The 17584-nt window shown below is 47.0% G+C and overlaps 2 protein-coding genes across 19 annotated transcripts; one reads left to right on the forward strand and one right to left on the reverse strand.

The window, feature by feature from the left end:
* The first annotated feature begins 187 nt into the window (after positions 1 to 187).
* Positions 188 to 11755, forward strand: LSM14B (LSM family member 14B). Of its 17 annotated transcripts, none has more exons than XR_014935772.1 (10): positions 188 to 370; positions 4322 to 4485; positions 4801 to 4936; positions 5389 to 5505; positions 7276 to 7446; positions 7544 to 7640; positions 8482 to 8652; positions 8832 to 8985; positions 9892 to 10071; positions 10425 to 11755. XR_014935772.1 is itself a non-coding variant. In XM_015881582.3 (10 exons), exons 1-9 carry the CDS (start codon positions 250 to 252, stop codon positions 10061 to 10063), a joined length of 1287 nt encoding a protein of 428 aa, XP_015737068.2. In that variant the 5' UTR covers positions 188 to 249; the 3' UTR covers positions 10064 to 10071; positions 10425 to 11755. The 17 variants fall into 17 exon arrangements, 16 of the variants coding, with proteins under 16 accessions (XP_015737068.2, XP_015737069.2, XP_085375802.1 ...); XM_015881582.3 differs by having other exon boundaries at positions 7560 to 7640; XM_015881583.3 differs by having other exon boundaries at positions 7563 to 7640.
* Positions 11756 to 12823: 1068 nt separating this feature from the next.
* PSMA7 (proteasome 20S subunit alpha 7) lies at positions 12824 to 17540 on the reverse strand. Of its 2 annotated transcripts, none has more exons than XM_015881592.3 (7): positions 17384 to 17540; positions 15891 to 16017; positions 14777 to 14901; positions 14319 to 14441; positions 13860 to 13979; positions 13312 to 13374; positions 12824 to 13057 (listed from the first exon to the last, which is right to left on the reverse strand). In XM_015881592.3, exons 1-7 carry the CDS (start codon positions 17477 to 17479, stop codon positions 12965 to 12967), a joined length of 747 nt encoding a protein of 248 aa, XP_015737078.1. In that variant the 5' UTR covers positions 17480 to 17540; the 3' UTR covers positions 12824 to 12964. The 2 variants fall into 2 exon arrangements, with proteins under 2 accessions (XP_015737078.1, XP_085375815.1); XM_085519689.1 differs by having other exon boundaries at positions 14777 to 14971.
* Positions 17541 to 17584: the final 44 nt, after the last annotated feature.

Raw genomic sequence — 17584 nt, forward strand, 5'->3', positions numbered from 1 at the left:
GTGACTCATTCCCCGGGTTTCCCCCCCCTCCTCCCCTCCCCCTCCCCGTCTGACCCCGTCTCCCGTCTGGTCAATAGCGGGCTGTCATTGCGCATGCGCATCGATCCCACATCCCGCCCCCTCTCGTCGCCCCCCTCATCCCGTCTCCTCCCGCCCTATATAAGGCGCGCACGGCGGGGCCGCCGTCACCGCAGTGTGTGTGTGTGGGCGGGCGCTGCAGCCACCCGCGCTGCCCCTCGGAGCGCCGCCATGAGCTCGGGGACCCCTTACATCGGCAGCAAGATCAGCCTCATCTCCAAGGCTCAGATCCGCTATGAGGGCATCCTGTACACCATCGATACCGAGAACTCCACCGTGGCCTTGGCCAAGGGTGAGCGAGGCCTGGGCCTGTGAGGGGGGGGGGGGCGGAGCGGGGCCGGGGGGTGTGGGGCTGAACAATGCGGCCGGGTGTTGTGTTGTTGTGTTACGTTGTGTTGTGTGATGTTGTGTTGTGTTGTGCTGGGGGTGGGAGCCGCTCGCCTCCAGGGCTGCGGGTGAGTCAGCACAGGAGGCCGCCTCTGTGCGGGAGGGGGATCCCCGCGTTGAGAGCCGTGTGTGTGTGAGGTTCCCTTGGCTGCAGCAGGGCCGTGATGCGGCTGCTCCGTCTCTCAGCGCTCACATCGCTCACAGCATCTGGCAGCCCGGAAAGCAAATGGGATCCTGGGCTCCATCAGGAGAGGGGTGGTCAGCAGGGATAGGGAGGTGATCGTCCCTCTCTACTCTGCTCTTGTGAGGCCCCATCTGTTGTACCGTGTCCAGGTGTGGAGCCCTCAGTACAAAAAAGACATGGAGATTTTGTTAAGGGTCCAGAGGAGGGACAGGAAGATGATCAGGGGGCTGGAGCACCTCCACTATGGGGACAGGCTGAGGGAGTTGGGTTTGTTCAGCCTGGAGAAGAGAAGGTTGTGGGGTGACCTCATTGCAGCCTTTCAATACCTGAAGGGAACTTACTCCCAGGAGGGGAGTCAACTCTTGGAAAGGGCTGACAATAGCAGGACGCGGGGAAATGGTTTGAAGTTAAAAGAGGGAAGATTTAGGTTGGATGTTAGGGGGAAGTTCTTCACTAGGAGAGTGGTTAGGGCCTGGAACAGGCTGCACAGGGAGGTTGTGGATGCCCCGTCCTTGGAGGTGTTCAAGGCCAGGTTGGACGGGGCCCTGGGCAACCTGATGTAGTAAAGGTGTATGTTTGGTGGCCCTGCCAGGCAGGGGGTTGGAACTACATGATTCTTGAGGTCCCTTCCAACCCGGCTTATTCTGTGATTCTGTGTGTCACTCTGGCTGCTGTCAGGCAGTGCTGGGCCCAGCTCGGTTCGGTGCCAGGGAGGGCAGAGCCTTGTTGGCCGCCCTTTGTTCCTATCCGGATTGATATCCGTGATTTGACCACATGTGGGCACGTTGCTTCGCACCCCTGTATGAGCAGCGATGTGTATGTGCTGCTCCGCTGGTGTCATTTGGGATCCATCGCCACCTGTGCCGCCAGCTCCTGTGTTTGCTCTCAGAGAAGCCTGCCCTATCTTGTTTAGTCTCTCGGACAAGGTCTTGTTGTTATACTGCTCGAATTGGCTGTTCCAAGTAGTGTGTATCGGTTGTTCCTTTCCCCTCGAGCTTTGTCCTTCTCTGCTCTATGAGTTCAAACCTTGGACACCTGATGGGCTGTTCAGAAGCCGAGTATCTTTTGTCTCTCAAGTCTGTCTGCTGGAATTCATACCTGCTTCTCAGCTCTACTTTAAGCAGCTTGTGCCACGATCTGAAACTTCAGTGCAGTGATATTTGTGTGATGCTGCACATGAGCATTGACACCTATTGATGTTCATTCTAAAGCCTAAAATGGGGGTTATCTCGAATTTCCCAGTCTCTGAATGTCCAGATAAAGCTGCTTTAAGTACCAGCTTGTGTGCAGGGTGTGATTCCTTCACTGTATGCACAGAAAGGCCTCCAACCTTTGCTCAGCAGAAAGCAGGGATGGCTTCACACATAGTTCTGGCTTCCACGTAACGCTCTGCAGAGCTAAAGTGCTGTGTTCCAAAGGCATGTGTGATTAAAATGCTTGATGCTGTGGGGCAATGCATGCTTGGTCGGAAGGAACTCTAGACTTTAGGCAGGGAATATCTGTGTAAGTGTTGCTTTCCAGACTCTGCTCGCTCCTCTTATGCCTCCTGACCCTTTAGTGGTTGAGCCCTGCAGTCCTGCCTGTGAATACCAAGTGTTGTAAAGCACTGACTGTGGCACAGCGTGGGATTGATTTCCTGTTCATCTGTAAACAATAGTCACTGTGACTCTTCATGGGAGAGACAGCCCTTCAGACCTCCACAGAAACACCAAGCTGAGCTTTGTGCTGTGCCAGGAATCATTAAACACTTCAGATACAAGGAGTGGGTGTGCTCCACTCCTGGAGGCCTCACAAATGCCATTGCTGCTGTTCTGCCTGCAGTAAGGACATCGTCTCTCTACCCTTCTAGTTGCAGACCCTGGGATCAAGCTGCCTGAACAGCTCTGGACTTCACAGCTCTTGTGTTTCTTTACCTGGTTCTGGTGCTGGGGGCAGTTGTGCTTTGAGCTGCCTGTGGGATCCTGCAGTAGCTCCAGGGCAGCTTCAGCATATGCTGCCATGAGCTGTATGCTGTAATAAGCTAATCTTGAACAGGGATATCAGTGCTATGGTTTGTGTCTAAAAGGCTGCGAGTATCACTTTCAGTTGATAATCTGCTTCTAGTTGACTGGGTTGCAGCTGTAATATGATCAAACAGCAGCTGGAGAGCTAAAATAACTGAAGAGTTTTTATACCCTGGTTACTAATGGAAGGCTGCGCTCAAGGGGAGCGACTGACAGTTTGCACTTGCACCAGTTAGGTATGAGCAGAGGTGCCAAAGAGCAACAGCAAAATGGGACAGAGTTTGGCATTGACCTGCTGTACACTGGGCTAATGTTCCCTGTGAGCTCATCTTTATGTGGAATAGATGAAAGCTGAAGGTTGCTTGGAGCATCAGCTGCTGTTTTGAGGGAAAGCACCTGAAGGCAGCTCCTCATCCGAGAATGGCTTCTGATGAGTATTCCTACCTGTTAGTATGTCTGCAGGGCGCTGGGAATGCTAAGAGTGGGGTTGAGTTGATCCAATTCTTGCTATCCTTTATCTGGGGGAGCTGCGGTGCTTCCCTGTCCACTATCATCCACGTGACAGAGCCATCTGCACTTATCTTCCCTGCTTTGAAGTGGGAGCTGCAGGCTGTGCTACAGCAGGTCTTGGCAAAGGGTCAGTTCAGGATGGAGCTTGGGAAGGCACTGTCAAACTCGGTGCATCCTGACTCAAAGTTTGAATGCTTCTCTGTCAACCTGTTAGAACTGGCTGGTGCAGCTCCCATCTAGAGTTCTTCCACAGCCAAAAAGGATGTGTCAAGCTAATATGTGCTGCTGCTTATCTGAACTGGCAAAGCTTCATAGAGGCAGAACACTATGCTAGCAGACTTGAGAGACTTCTGTAAGGTGTATTAGGAAGTCTCTATACATGTAGATGATGCTCATTCTCTAGTCTGTTTTGTACTCCGGTGTTTAATGTGACTGCCCCTTGTTTTCCTGCACTAACAAAGTAAGTCTTAATCTGACCTCCTCCTGTTTAATGGGTTGAGTTAATGTATGCTCCTCCCTGGTAGGCACACAGTCAATTACAGCCTTCTTTCCCACTTACAGTGGAACATCCTTCTGGTTAGTACTCGAGTGCTCTGATAGGTGAGGCTCAGTAAAGCTTCAGTAGGCACTAAGCTTTAGATTAGTCACTTAAGGCTGATGTGAATATCAATGTGAAATCAATGGCATAGGGAGAATGTAAATAGGAAGCTCTTATGCAGATAGTCAATTTGTTATTAATAATAACTACCTGGTAAAACGAAGATATGGATTTATGCTCTAAAGTCACTGAGGAACTTTTCCCTGCTGCTTCAGGTCTCCCTCATGGTCTGCTGTGTATGTGGCTCAGGATCTGTAGAGCAGGGGTGTCTATGGCAGTAGAGCACTGTGGGGAGGTCCTCAGTTTTGGAGTAGACTTCTTCATTCCGACTGGTTTATGATCTTGGCCTTCAGGATGGTGAACAAATCTATGCAGGCTGCTGGAAGATTTGGTCTTTGGGATCAGATGTGTGGGATATGGGGAGCTGGGATTCTAGAGGTAACCTACTTTTTCATTACTTTATGCAGGTATTGTAGGAGTGCTCCCTAATTTTCTAAGTCTTAACTTGTACAATGTTGCAAAGATAAAGCCAAACTAATAGCAGTCTCTTTAATGCTAAAGTGCGATCCTTTGGTACCGAAGACCGGCCCACAGATCGACCAGCTCCTCCAAGGGAAGAAATCTATGAATACATTATTTTTCGAGGAAGTGACATCAAAGACATCACTGTCTGCGAACCTCCGAAAGCTCAGCATACCCTGCCACAGGATCCTGCCATTGTTCAGGTAGGTCAGCCTGCAGTGTAGACAGATGTGGTGAAACATTGATAAAAGACTGTGTTTTGGCATAAAATTATAAACATGAAGTTATTGTCTCCAGGAATCTTCAGGTTTTTTGGATGAGTTTTGAGTTGTTTCAGTGTTTAGAATAATGGTATTAAGGCTTGTGTTGACAAAACTGTAGCTAGTGTACAGGCTGAGAATGCAGGTAGAGACTTCAGTGTTTATTTGAGTGGTATTAGTGCTGTACTTGAAGAATCACTGCCAAAGCAAGTTGACTTCTGGACACTGTAAATGGAAATGTGCTTTGTCTTGTTACAGTCTTCACTGGGCTCTGCCTCTACATCATCCTTTCAGCCACATGTGCCTTACAGCCCATTTAGAGGTATGCCACCTTACAGCCAACTTGCTGCCAGCTCTTTACTTAGCCAGCAGTACGCAGCTTCATTAGGTTTAGGTAAGTAAAAGCTTTCTTTGCTAGAATTAAGGTTCAGTCTTTGTATGCAGCTACACTGGAGACATGTAGCAGTATCTAATAATGAATTCCATGCTGAATATCAGGCTGCAAGAAGCAGTGAATAAATAGTTAAGCTTGTGATGATCTTATTGCAAGGAGGCCCATCTTTCACTTATACACATGTACCCAAGAAAGAAACTAAAGAGCTGAAGCTTCTCTCTGAAAGAAATACGAATAACAAACAGTTGAGGTCAGTTCATTTCTGGTCTGACATACCTCACATGCACAACCCATGTGTGAAAAGAGCCTGTGTTCCAAAAGAGAACTAAATAAGCTGCTCTAAAGCTGTTCTAGAGATTCTTGTATCTCTTTCCAAGTCCTCCAGATGTTACACAACCTTGTGTCTTATCCATATATCTTTTTGCTTTCTCTTCTTCCCTCTATCTCTTTAGAGAAATTGGTAAGCCCTCCAGCATCAGCAGCTGCTTCCAGTCCTAGTTCTTCTCCGTCTCCACAACCTGTTTCAGAGCCTGACATGTCTTCAGAGCCCCATCAGCTCTCTTCCAAGGGTAACAGCAGTTTGAGGACTCCAAATATTTGGAAGAACTGCATGGCACTTGAAAATAATCTGTTCTTGTTAACCCCCTCCTAGAATGATAGTACTTACACGGGTAATGCTAGTGAAATGAGTTTGTTCTTGGCTGTTGTTTGTCATCACATGTGAATTATTACTTCCTCCTGCTCTAGAAGTATCTATTAGAGAGACAGGAGAATGTTAAAAGTAAAGAACTGTGGATCCTCTCGTGTAAGTATCAGGAGAGGGCTGAGGTTTAGGGGGATGTTGTGTCGCATCCTCCCTAGTAATATGTGTTAGCTTAGTCATTAAGCAGAGAATTAATTGGCCTTTCCTAGAAAGCCAAGCACACTGTTTAAATAATGGGTGAATTTACAGCTCAAAAATAACCAGATTAGAGGAAAATTCAAGAATATTACTGTAGTTTAGGAAACTTCAGGATATGTTTCGTGCATGATGGGGCAGCGTACCTTGCAAAGATTGCCAGCTAGTAAAGCACAACTAACAGTGAACAATTTCAGTTGTGATAAGCAGAGGTAACATAGTTCCGGGTGCTTGCTTCTGTGCTTAAGAACTTTTGAAGGAGTTTGAGTAGAGATAACTAGACTGACCCATCTTCAGAGCAGAGAGACCAGGTGCAGCCTGCATTTAAACATGGTAATTAGTTTAATCTGTTCTTAAATTAGCATGTATGGTTGTGTTGGCATGAAACTTTCTGCTTTCTGTTTGGCCATCTGTCTGTATCTGCTTTCTCAGTTTTCTTACTAAGCATTGCAGCTTTGTCATACTGAATAATCCTTAGGCTCTGTCTGTCTTCCTTGCGAGTTTTCCAGGTGTACATAACTGGGAACCTGCATGATGTTACCTACTGGGTATATCTCATGTGGACTTGGGTGACCCAGAAGTGTCAGTGGCTTGGTTTGTGTGTACTCCAGCTTTTTCACTTTTCTTGCTCTTAAAGTGTATTGAGTTAAAGTTTGCTTCCAAGCGGTTCTTATGCATAACTACAAAAGCCTGTAGTGCTCCAGAACTTCTAATTAAACCTAGAATGCGGTATTTCTTCTGAGTACTGAAGACTGTCACTTTCTAATATCATTGGTGTAAGGTATACCAAACCATGAAAAGTATTTACGTGTTTTGTAGTGTGAATAAATAAGCCTGGATGGAAGAGCAACAGAAGTCTTGGGTAACACTTTGGCCTTGACCAAGAAGGAATTTAAAAGGGTAACTTTGAGATCCTGGTCTGGTTTCAGGTTTTCTTTGTCTGAAAGCTAACAGTAAGCAATGACAGTACTTCATGTAGTCAAAGGGCTTCTAAAAAGTGGCTTAAAGAATGGGATAGCTGAGGTGGCGAAGCTTTAGCAGCGAACTTCTTTAGACAGATGGGGAAGTGTTCAGCTTCAAACTGGTCGTGTTTTGCTTCAGATATCATGTAAAGTACAATCCTGCGTAACCAAAGTTGCACCTAGAAATCTTGTTTTTCTTATCAACTCTCTATAGGTGACTGACCTGGCTTGTTTATCTGAAGTGTCTAATCTGATTTAAGAAATAAACGTGTAGTTTTTCTGTTCTAAGGCTCTGGATTTGTGAGCCCAGAACTATGGCAGTAGTGCTTTCCCTATATGCCGCTTAAATGTAGCCTATAACGATAAACATCCAAGGTTTTGAATAACTGTGGTCCATGTTTTCTCCATAGAAGTGGGTAGGGTTTGACTAACGCTGGCGCTCTTTCTGAGGAGCACTTAGTCACTGCAATTCTTTCCAGGTGCTGGCTTCCCTTCAGTCCACCCTGTCCGTAAGAGCCCCATGGTAGAGCAGGCTGTCCAGACCGGCCCCGTTGACAACATCAATTCACAGAAGCCACTCCCAGTGAAAGTAACTCCAGCGGTTCAGCGCAATGGACGGCAGGTCCCACAGAGCAGCACCAAGGCAGCTGGTATGTATGTACTGCTTCAAAGTGCTGTTTCCAAGCATCCTTCAAAGGTTCAGAGCAAGGCCAGGCTATTTCTGTCTTGTTCTTATGTGCCTTTAAGTTTCTTTCTTGTTCAGTAGATACAGTTCCAGCAACTCCTGTACAAACCCAAGGGCAGGTGAATGATGAAAACAGAAGGCCTCAAAGGAGAAGATCAGGTAGGTTACTCCGGCACTGAACACTTGTTCTAGTTTATGAAGGCAAATATTGCTGAATCAGTGAAGGGTTATTAGGCAGAAGACTAAGACCAAAGTAAGGCTTCATAAATAAGTCCTTGGACGTGTGGAGATGGTTCCATAACAGAATAGGTTCTGGAGCTACAGAAATAGAGAACCTTCCAGGATTAACATTCTGGAGTCCTCGGGGCTCTAGAGGTGTACTGTGTTTTTAAGAAAGAGAAATTGATCTATCTAGATTGATTCTCTAGAATGAAGCTCTTATCTTGAGACTGTTTAAGCATAGGTGAAAGGAAAGCGAAGGTAAATTCAACTAGACATCATTGCCCAAAGTGAGAAAAGGCAGGGAGTGGAAGTTGATATTGGCTTTCAAACTAGTTTGAAGGCAGTGCTGTGGAAGGGAGGTTGTACGTTTTTGGGTAGGTTTTCTGTAACCAGTGGCCTGTTTGTCCCTATCACGACAGGTTTGTAAACCAATCATAGTAACATGGTAGTAGATGAGTAGCAAATAGAGTTGATAATTCTGAACCTTTCCCTCAGCTTTACATGATGTGGTGCTCTTATTCTTCTCAATTCATACTGAAAGAAAAGCTGGATGTGTTCCGTCTCAGTGGTGAGGCTGATAGTGGGAATGCTGTTCAGGAAGTTGAGAGGTTGCTGTTATGTTTCCTACAGCCAAGTTCAGAAGTTCCTTTCAAAGAGGTGTGCCCTAACCATAGGACTGGAAGCCGAGATTCTGAGTTCTAGTCCAGGTTTCCTCTGGTCTTCAGCAAGTCATTTAACTTCTGCGTGTTACCAAGTGTTTAAACTCTCCTGCTTTCAGGAAACAGGGGAAACAGGAGAACCAGAAATCGTTCTAGAGGGCAAAACAGACCAACTGCTGTGAAGGAAAATACAATAAAGTTTGAAGGTGACTTCGACTTTGAAAGTGCAAATGCACAGTTCAACAGAGAGGAACTTGATAAGGAATTCAAGAAGAAACTAAACTTCAAAGGTTTGTAGCTTCTTTAAATCTGAGTTGCTGAGCCAGTAGTAAACCTTGCACAGACAGACTCATTGTGCGAAACTGCATCGTTACGTGTGGCAGCATCTCGGATTTTGTTTGAAGGAGCATGAGAACAGATGGGCCTTCAGTATAATTCAAGGAGGTGTAATGCGTTTTATTATCCACAGATGACAAGGCAGAGACAGAAGAAGAGAAAGGGGACCCTGGAGTGGCAACTCAAAACAATGATGGTAATGCAGAGGAGGATCTTCTGGGACCCAACTGCTATTATGATAAATCCAAGTCTTTCTTTGACAACATCTCCTCAGAACTGAAGTCCAGGTGAGTATTTCTTTAAGCATGCTTTGATTTCTTTTGGCTGCCTTTAGGCATAATTTGAGATGTGTAACATGATGTAACTTTCTGGAAGTCTCAAAATGCAAGAGAACGTGAGGAAATCAAAGCAGGTTACCAATGCTAAATATAGTGCTCTTCTTGCTGGCTGTGCTGTATTTAATACATCCCATTCTGTTTCATAGTTCTGACTTTGAGCCTATAGAATAAAGTGTTTAAAATCACATTTGTGGGAGGAGGCAACAGAATCACTCTGTGCTGATGTTGCAACTTGCAGCCAGGAGCAAGCTAAGCCTGGAGTCTGGGCAGCTCTGTCTGTAGAAACACCAGATGAAGTGCTGCAAATATTAATGGAAGGTTTCATTTGCTGCTGCTGTCTTTTGTTGTTATGAGCAGCTCAATGAAGTTGAAGGGCATTTCTTCAGTGTCAGCATGTAAAATTCCCTTGGTGGTGTTTGTTTCCTTTTAGCAAAGCTTCATTCCAAGTGTTTGCTATGAGGCAGTATCTGGGGGTAAGCAGGTTCTGGTAAGGAGTTATAACTGGTGCTGTGGAGCTGGTCCTGTAGCTGAACCTCAGCCGTGTCCAGAGAGGCTTCATGGGATTCAAGTTTGTGTTTGCCAGAAAAACAAGACTGGGTGTGAAATGCTACCAAGTCCTCGTTCACTTGTATTTCAAGTCTTTCCATAGTTCTCCAGTCTGGAAGTAGCGTGTAAAAGCCACCAGCTGTCACTTCCAAAGGACCCATGTTTAGCAGAGGAATTGACTTAGTGTCTTCATACTGCAGCTGTTCTTCTTGTAGTTCTAGTCAATAAAATAGGGTGGCTGGGGCTTCCTCGCTGAGTGAGTTGTGTGTTATTTAATGTTGCTATTAAATCTGACACAGTCCCATTCAGTTCTAGACGTACCACGTGGGCTGAAGAAAGGAAACTCAACACTGAGACATTCGGAGTGTCGGGACGGTTCCTTCGTGGCCGCAGCTTTCGTGGGGGGTTTCGAGGTGGGAGGGGGAGCGGAGCAGCGAGGAGGAACCAAACCACCCACAGAGCTGGTACCGGCAGAGTGTAACTTCACAGGTAAACCTCACTTCCTCTATTGAGCCATTAGTAACTACTAAGCAAAGCGTGATTCTTACCCCTTTCCTGAGCTGTCTGCAGCCTCCTCTTGCTCTTCAATTCTGCAGATAAATGGGAAGTTGTTTTGTGTTGTCTCTTACCTGTTATTCCATCTTTCTAAGCGATGGAAGGAAATACAGGCAGTTCTGACATGTTGGTTGATCTGTTGGTTCCTGGGGTTCACCTGTATTGAAACCAAGAGCTGTTTGTTTCAGCTGAGACTTTCTATAGAGACCTATTAATTAATATGTAGGTGTGAACTTATTGCTTTTTCTCTGCATTATCAAATCTAATTGTACCCTTTTCCCATGTAGGTTCTAACATCTCTCCTGAGAGGATGAAAATGTACATAGAAAACAACCAACTGCTGCACTAACGTGGGAAAATGGTTCATCTTGTTTGCCGTCTCAGCTCAAATGACAGAACTTCATGTACTACTGCTTATATTCTGGACTTACTTTGGACCAGCAACTGTCAGCTGGAATGTTCTTTGGAAGAGGGAATGTGTTCAGGGGTACCTTCTTCAGGGTGTCTTTTTGTTTGTTTCTGTTGTTTGTTGTTTTTTTTTAAGTGCAGATTAACTTACATGGTTCTTCTTTCGGGTCTCTCAAAGGCTGCTATAGTTTAAGCTTGAAGTCAGACTCCTTTTCTGAACCCTGAAGAAGTTAAATCATGGTATTTTAACACGGAACCAAAGCTCACTTGAAATAAACCAGCTAACTTGTTTGTTCTGAGTAACCAAATGGATTCTTTTGGTGCTGCTGGTCTTACTGTACTCAGCAGTGTGTGTGGAGTAGCACTTGGTACCTAAAAGAATGGACTCCTGGTGCTGAGGAGTTATGTGTATTGTCACTTGGGAATACTGGATTGTGGATCATGTAGTAGTGTAAAATGACTGTACGGCTGTTTGTTATCAGTACTAACATGGAGGTACTGCAGGCTCCTGTCGAGCTGTGCCTCCCTCGAGTTGAAGGGTGCTCGGAATCCTGCAGGGTGAGTGAGGGGTGATGAGGGCACGGTGCTGTGCCCAGCAGGACGGGCAGCAGGTGCTGCTGCTTGTGTGCTCAGCATGAAGAACCCCCGGCAGCAATTGGCTGCCTGACAAGGAGCCCGGAGCGCCGGCTTCTTGCCTTGCTTTGTACCTTATTCATACAGTACTAAACGCAAACAGTTCTCTGTACGCTAGTAGACTGTGGTGGAACGCTATGGAATGTTTTCATTTAAACTAGGAATGGGGAGTCCATACGATGAAGCTTAACAGATGGGCATGTTTCATTTCTTTTTGTTTTTTCCTCTGTACCCCCCATACTGTACATAGTTTAGTTTTTTCTTTTGTTTTTAAAACCTGTATGTGGGGAGAGGGGCTGGGAGGGAATGGGGGGTTACCTTTGTTTGCATGAATAAGTGGGTTAAATCGCTGTAGGCATGTGTCCCTTTTCTGTTGGTAGGGAATTCTGTTGAAAAAAGCACCTTGATGACCGAACCCCGTTCATAGCTACAACTTTTTAGTTACGCGTTGACTTAGGTTACTGTAAAAGCTTGGATTTATTTTTGTAGGACTTTATTGCTAAGAATTAGAACATAGCAGTGGGGGCCGCTCCTCGGAGTAATGTAAATTGTAATTATAATAAACATGTAAATGTTTGATGTTTTTCCTGCTGGTTTATTCCGCGTGCAGCTCGGCAGCATCTGTCCATGCAACTTATTGGAGGCTGAAATCTAAGAGGAAACTGAGCTGGCCTGGGAAGTGGTGCACGGTGTTGAAGGGGCTGAAGGTTCTGCTGCAGCCCTGTGCTCTCTTAGGCATATCTGAGTATCCAACTGAAGGGATGTTGCTGTTGTCTCCAGCACCCAGAGCTCACAGCCAGCACTGGAATAGCTCAACCACAGGTAACAACAGCAGGAAGGTACAGCTCTCCCTCCCCAGGAGCTTTAACCCAGTGCTGGGTGTGAGCAGAGGGTCAGGATGGAGGCTGCTGGAGCTGCCTCACACTGCAGCTGGTGATGGGAAATAAAACTTGCATTTAGATACACAGCCACTGGCGGTGACTTGGGTGTGCAGTGGTAGGTCTCTATCACTGATAGAATGTGATCTACCCCTACTAAGAGAAGAGAAATGAGCAAAGAAAGAGCTGTGCCAGGACATGGGCCTGACCAGAACCTGAATTAGGCTCCAAACCTGGGGCAGGGTGGATGGAGGAGACAAGTAGAGCTCTGTCACTGCGTTAGCACACCTGCAGTTCATATGAGGGAGTTGCTGGTCTATAAACCCCCCTGGAGGGCAATCACAGCACTGCTTTATTCTCAATCAGATGAACTGTGCAATGACCTGCAGGCACCATCCACGCACCTCCTGTCACTTATGACCTGACTTCCAAACGTTCTCATGCTCGTTTCCCCAACCATTACAGCCCCCAACCCCTGTGCTATAAGACTCACCACAACCTGGGACAGTGTTTTACAGCTGGCCTCATTTACATTGGAAAACAGTGCTAAGGGACAGAGAAAGCACAATGCATTAGAAGCAGTTATTATTGCTCATCACCACTTCAACAACAAGCAAATAAGTGACAACTGAGATTCGTTCACTAAGAAAAGAGCCAGGAAGAAAAACGCCACCAATCCTCATCCTTTAATGGGTCACTGCTGCTCTGCTGTAGCTGACCAAGTAATCTTTAGTGATTAAAAGATCAGGAACACACAAGCTCTAAAATAAGAGCTTAAAAAAAAATCAATAGGTTTTATTGTAGGTCTCCAGAAGGGCACAGTATGAATGAACGGAATGCCTACATCCTGTCTATACAGAACAACCCATTGCTTCAGTTAAAAAGAAGCAGGTGCTGGATTTGGTTCATCATGATGTTTTCTTCTGTTTTTTCTTTTCGTTTTCTTCCTTTTCTTTCTCAATCTCAGCCACATATTTCTCAATTTCTTCAGGGCTCAGAATCTAAAGGAAGGGAAACAGGGACCTTTAAGATGTCACTTAAGGGACTTTTATCACACTTAAGTAGCTCTGCCATGGAAGGAAGGCAGAGCAGAGACACAGATACAGTGTGCAGACACAACATTCCTTGGCCGCTACTATTAAACAAGTATTTGCTGGTGCAGAATGTGAGATGAAGGAGTGAAGTTGGGGGTGACGCACAACAGCTCTATCAGAGAAATGGGCAACCAAGGGATAAAAGCCAAAGCAGCCTTTACCTTCAGGGGCTGATCTCTTCTCATAACAGCCAGCTCGATGTTCTTCCCCCCAGACTGCACAACCTGAGCAGAAATTAACAGCAATTAGGAGCGGATCCATTAAACAGCGTTAATGCCTCTTTCAGATCCATCAAGAAAAACTGCTGTAGAAGAGTATTTCCTCCTTAGCTCTAAGCTCTGTCCCAGCAGTAGGGTAACCCCCCAAAAGGAGCTTTTGGCATCAATGCATCCTATTGAGGCTTAAAGCCACCGTATTTCCACCATTTGAGTTTTGATTTCCTCATCTTAAATTTCAACACAAAGACAACACATCCTGCATATGGAGTTTAGTTTATGTATATTAACTGCAAGAGCTGAAGTTTTTTCCCTTCCCTCGAGGACTGCGGTCCAAGTTCTGCCATGTAAGTTACAGGCAGTAACTGAACCTTTCCATAGATCCCTTTGTACCGCTGTCCTGCTGCGTGGATGAAGATTTAACGTACCCACAATTAAGAAGCTGATCCCAACACAAGGTGAAGAGCGACACGAAGCTCCTGAGGGAGACTCACCTCCAGAAGAGCCTTGATGACAAGCTTAATAGTCAGATCATCTGTTTCAATAGCTTCATCAGTGTAGTTTTTCTCCAGGAATTCACGTACAGATTTAGCTCCTCTGCCAATGGCGTTAGCCTGGAATGGATGGGGGTGGGAAGAAGCTTGGAATTAGCATGAAACATGAGCTGTACAGTGAGATGATCTCACTTTGATGATCTGAAAGTCTCCTGTGGTCACCATGTGCTGTTCAGAAAGACTGAACACATCACTTCCCCCACTGCACAAGCAGTCAGCTGTCAGGTACCTGCATGTACTTGGAAAACAAGGTAATGTTTCCCAAGTAGAGTGTAACTACAGATGGCCATTGCAAGTAGATGGATTTTTTTCATCTCTTTCTACATCAATCCCTCTGTAAAGGAGATGGTAACTCTTCAATATCTCATGACACCTCCAGAAGAGACAGAAGCAGCTCACCTTCCAGGCATGGTACGTGCCAGAGGGATCAGTCTGGTACAGCCGGGGGGTTCCATCAAAGTCAAATCCCACGATCAGAGCAGAGATACCAAAAGGTCTGCGACCATTGCTCTGAGTGTATCTCTGTGCAGGAGGAACAGACATTCATCTCACAAGCAGTTCTACTGTTAGAGCAGAAGGCAGAAGTTCTATACATTACAACCAGGAAAGGCAGCAGAAATACTTTGAGGAGGCTTTCTTACCCACCTACCTATTAAAGGCAGGATATCCTACCAAAGGCCATAAGCAAGTAGTGTTAACTCTACTTTTCATCCTCTTTTCCTACCATCCACACAAGTTTTCTGCACCGCTGTGACTGTCAGAAGAGACTCCCTTGGCTGCCAGGAGCTGCTGGCAGTGACTGGGTGCGTGCACTGCACAGCAGGACACACAGACAGAGGTTCCCCCACACAACACACCTGCTTCAGGCTGGCGATGTAACGCGTGATGTACTCCACGGTGACCGGATCCTCCACGGTGAGTCTGTGGCTCTGACATTCCACACGAGCTCTGTTTATAACTATTCTGGCATCAGCTGTGAGCCCTGCAATGACAGCGGATTCACTGTGCTCACACTCGTGCTTCACACCATGAGCACAGGCAGCTCCCAAAGGCTCACGAGGTCAGTGCCAAAGGTGAGGGAAGGAAAGCACAGCAGAGGTCACTCTTAGGTTTGCTGAGTGAGGACATCATTTAAAAGGCAACAGAAATAAGCTAAAGCATCAGAATTACATACATTTTGTTTACGGATGTTATGATTGTCTATTAAATAACATGCAATTTTGAGCCAGGCCCAATGAGACCCCAGTGTGATTGAAAGCATTCCATCCAACTGCACATAAGCAACTCCAGTTCTCACATACAGTGGTTGTATTCCTTTTTACAACACCTCTCTCTATAAATCAGTTTATCTGCACAGTAAATCACACCCAGCTGATGGAACCACAGCAGCATGACACCAGCTGGCTAAAATCTGTGTACGTTTCTTGCTGTACGCCTTGGCCATCAATGCCATTTCCAGCTGGGAGCCCCATTTCCATTACAGAGCTCTTCCTCAAGCTTGTGAATCCACCTGCACACACCACAACCCTGAGCTGGGGAAGCAGGGCAAACTACATCCCCAACATCAGCATTTCTACCTGCTCAAATCACATCTCCACTTAAAGCATTATTAATTCTGATACAAAGCCTGCAGTGCTTACAGACAGGAGATATCTGCTGTATATATCTAGTATATGAGCTCACATCTATTTTTAAATGCTACATTTCTATATCTGCATCAATCACGTTCCTTCCCAGTCTTCACATTAAACTCAGTGGACCTTCTGAACTCCAACCAATACTTCATCCTCATTCAATCACTGCTTCTCCCTTATGGACATATCGACACCTATCTGTAAAAGTGGAAGTAACTGGAAACATGCTCCTTCCCCACAGTCCTCGCTCAGTTACACACACCCTCTGAATCCATCCCCTCACCCAAAGGCAAACTAACAACCGTACCAACCCCCAAGCTCTGAAGGGATCCCGTACCTGCAAAAGCCATGCACACGTTGTCATCCAGGGCGCAGATCTTCCGCACAGTTCTCTCATCCTGAAGCTTTGCCACAGATTTCTTCTCCACGCCGAGCACAACGATGTCCTTCCCTCTGACCCCAACCTGCAGCACGTTCAAAGGAAAGGAAAGAAACCCCAAACATCATCAACCTCAACCTGAAGTACTTTGTTTCCTATTGCCACAACCCGGGTGAGGACTGATGTAACAAATACATTCAGATCCCAAGTTCAGTTTCATCACCTGTTTTCACCAGCTGAAATCTGTGTGATTCCTCGCAGACATTCCCACCCCTCCTCCCAACCGTGTTCTCCAACACCAGCACTTCTCTGCAGCCACTTTAAAGCTGCCACACCGAACACAGGGTTGTTTCCTTACTGTATGTGATACTGCAGTGCCGGGGCTGCTGTGCCGTGTGGGCTCATCGGTACCACAACACCCGGCGGTACCAGGCCGGCTCAGCCCAGCGGCTCACAGCGATATGGGCCCGAACAGAGTCACAGAGTCACAGAATTGTAGGGGTTGGAAGGGAGCTCTAGAGATCATCGAGTCCAACCCCCCTGCCAAAGCAGGCTCCCTACACCATGTCACACAGGTCGGCGTCCAGGTGGATCTTAAATACCTCCAGAGAAGGAGACTCCACCACCTCCCTGGGCAGCCTGTTCCAGTGCTCCGTCACCCTCACTGGAAAGTTCTTGCGCACATTCGTGTGGAACTTCCTATGCTGTACTTTCATCCCATTACCCCTAGTCCTATCCCCACGCACTACTGAAAAGAGACCAGCCTCGCCACTATGGCCTCACACCTCAGGTATTTATAAACCTGGATCCAATCCCCTCTCAGCCTTCTTTTCTCAAGGCTAAACAGACCCAGTTCCCTAAGTCTCTCCTCATAGGGGAGATGCTCCAGGCCCTTCACCATCTCTGTGTCCCTCCGCTGGACTCTTTCCAAGAGATCCCTGTCTTCTTTGTACTGGGAAGCCCAGAACTGGACACAATATTCCAGATGAGGCCTCACCAGGGCAGAGTAGAGGGGGGGGGATCACCTCCTTTGACCTGCTGGACACGCTCTTTTTAATGCACCCCATTATGCCATTGGCTTTTTTGGCTACAAGGGCACACTGCTGCTCATGGTCAATCTATCATCCACCAGGACGCCCAGGTTCCTCTCAGCAGCTCTTCCCGCAGCCTGTACAGCCGGAGCGAGAGCTGCTGCATTGGCCTCAAGGCTCGGGCCCGGGCAGCCGCCACATGGACACGGGGATCCCTCCATCTCTATCCATCTCTATCCATCTCTATCCATCCCTCCGCCCCGATCTCTCGGTGCTCACTCCATACACTCAGCCCCACCGACCAGCAGCAGCTCCTCTCCCCACACCGCTCCGTGCTCAGGCCCTTCCTTCCCCTCACGTCCTCTCCCTCCCGCCCCAGCCCCTCGGGATCCCCTCGCCTCCGTTCTCCCCTTCACTCACCGCCGTCGATCCCTTCTTCACCGCCTCCTGTGCGTACTCCACCTGGAACAGGTGCCCGTCCGGAGAGAACACGGTGATGGCCCGGTCGTAGCTCATGGCTGCCGGCCGCGCCGCCTCCCTCAAAACAGCACACTCATCCCCCGCCCGCTTCCGCACTACGCCGATTGCGCACCTTACGCCAATTCCGTACGCTGCAGCCGC

The sequence above is a fragment of the Coturnix japonica genome, chromosome 19, assembly GCF_054131305.1.
Source record: "Coturnix japonica strain WE chromosome 19, WE-NBRP24, whole genome shotgun sequence".
NCBI classification, from domain to species: Eukaryota; Metazoa; Chordata; class Aves; order Galliformes; family Phasianidae; genus Coturnix; species Coturnix japonica.

Excerpts from the sequence above, each read along its gene's own strand:
- PSMA7 (XM_015881592.3), bottom strand. The coding sequence starts at position 17,479 with ATGAGCTACGACCGGGCCATCACCGTGTTCTCTCCGGACGGGCACCTG. Across the intron at positions 16,018-17,383 it reads TGAAGAAGGGATCGACGGCG|GTTGGGGTCAGAGGGAAGGA; the intron begins GTGAGTGAAGGG and ends AACGTGCTGCAG. Across the intron at positions 13,375-13,859 it reads TCATCAAGGCTCTTCTGGAG|GTTGTGCAGTCTGGGGGGAA; the intron begins GTGAGTCTCCCT and ends ATTTCTGCTCAG.
- LSM14B (XM_015881582.3), top strand. The coding sequence starts at position 250 with ATGAGCTCGGGGACCCCTTACATCGGCAGCAAGATCAGCCTCATCTCC. Across the intron at positions 371-4,321 it reads CACCGTGGCCTTGGCCAAGG|TGCGATCCTTTGGTACCGAA; the intron begins GTGAGCGAGGCC and ends TTAATGCTAAAG. Across the intron at positions 7,641-8,481 it reads GCCTCAAAGGAGAAGATCAG|GAAACAGGGGAAACAGGAGA; the intron begins GTAGGTTACTCC and ends TCCTGCTTTCAG.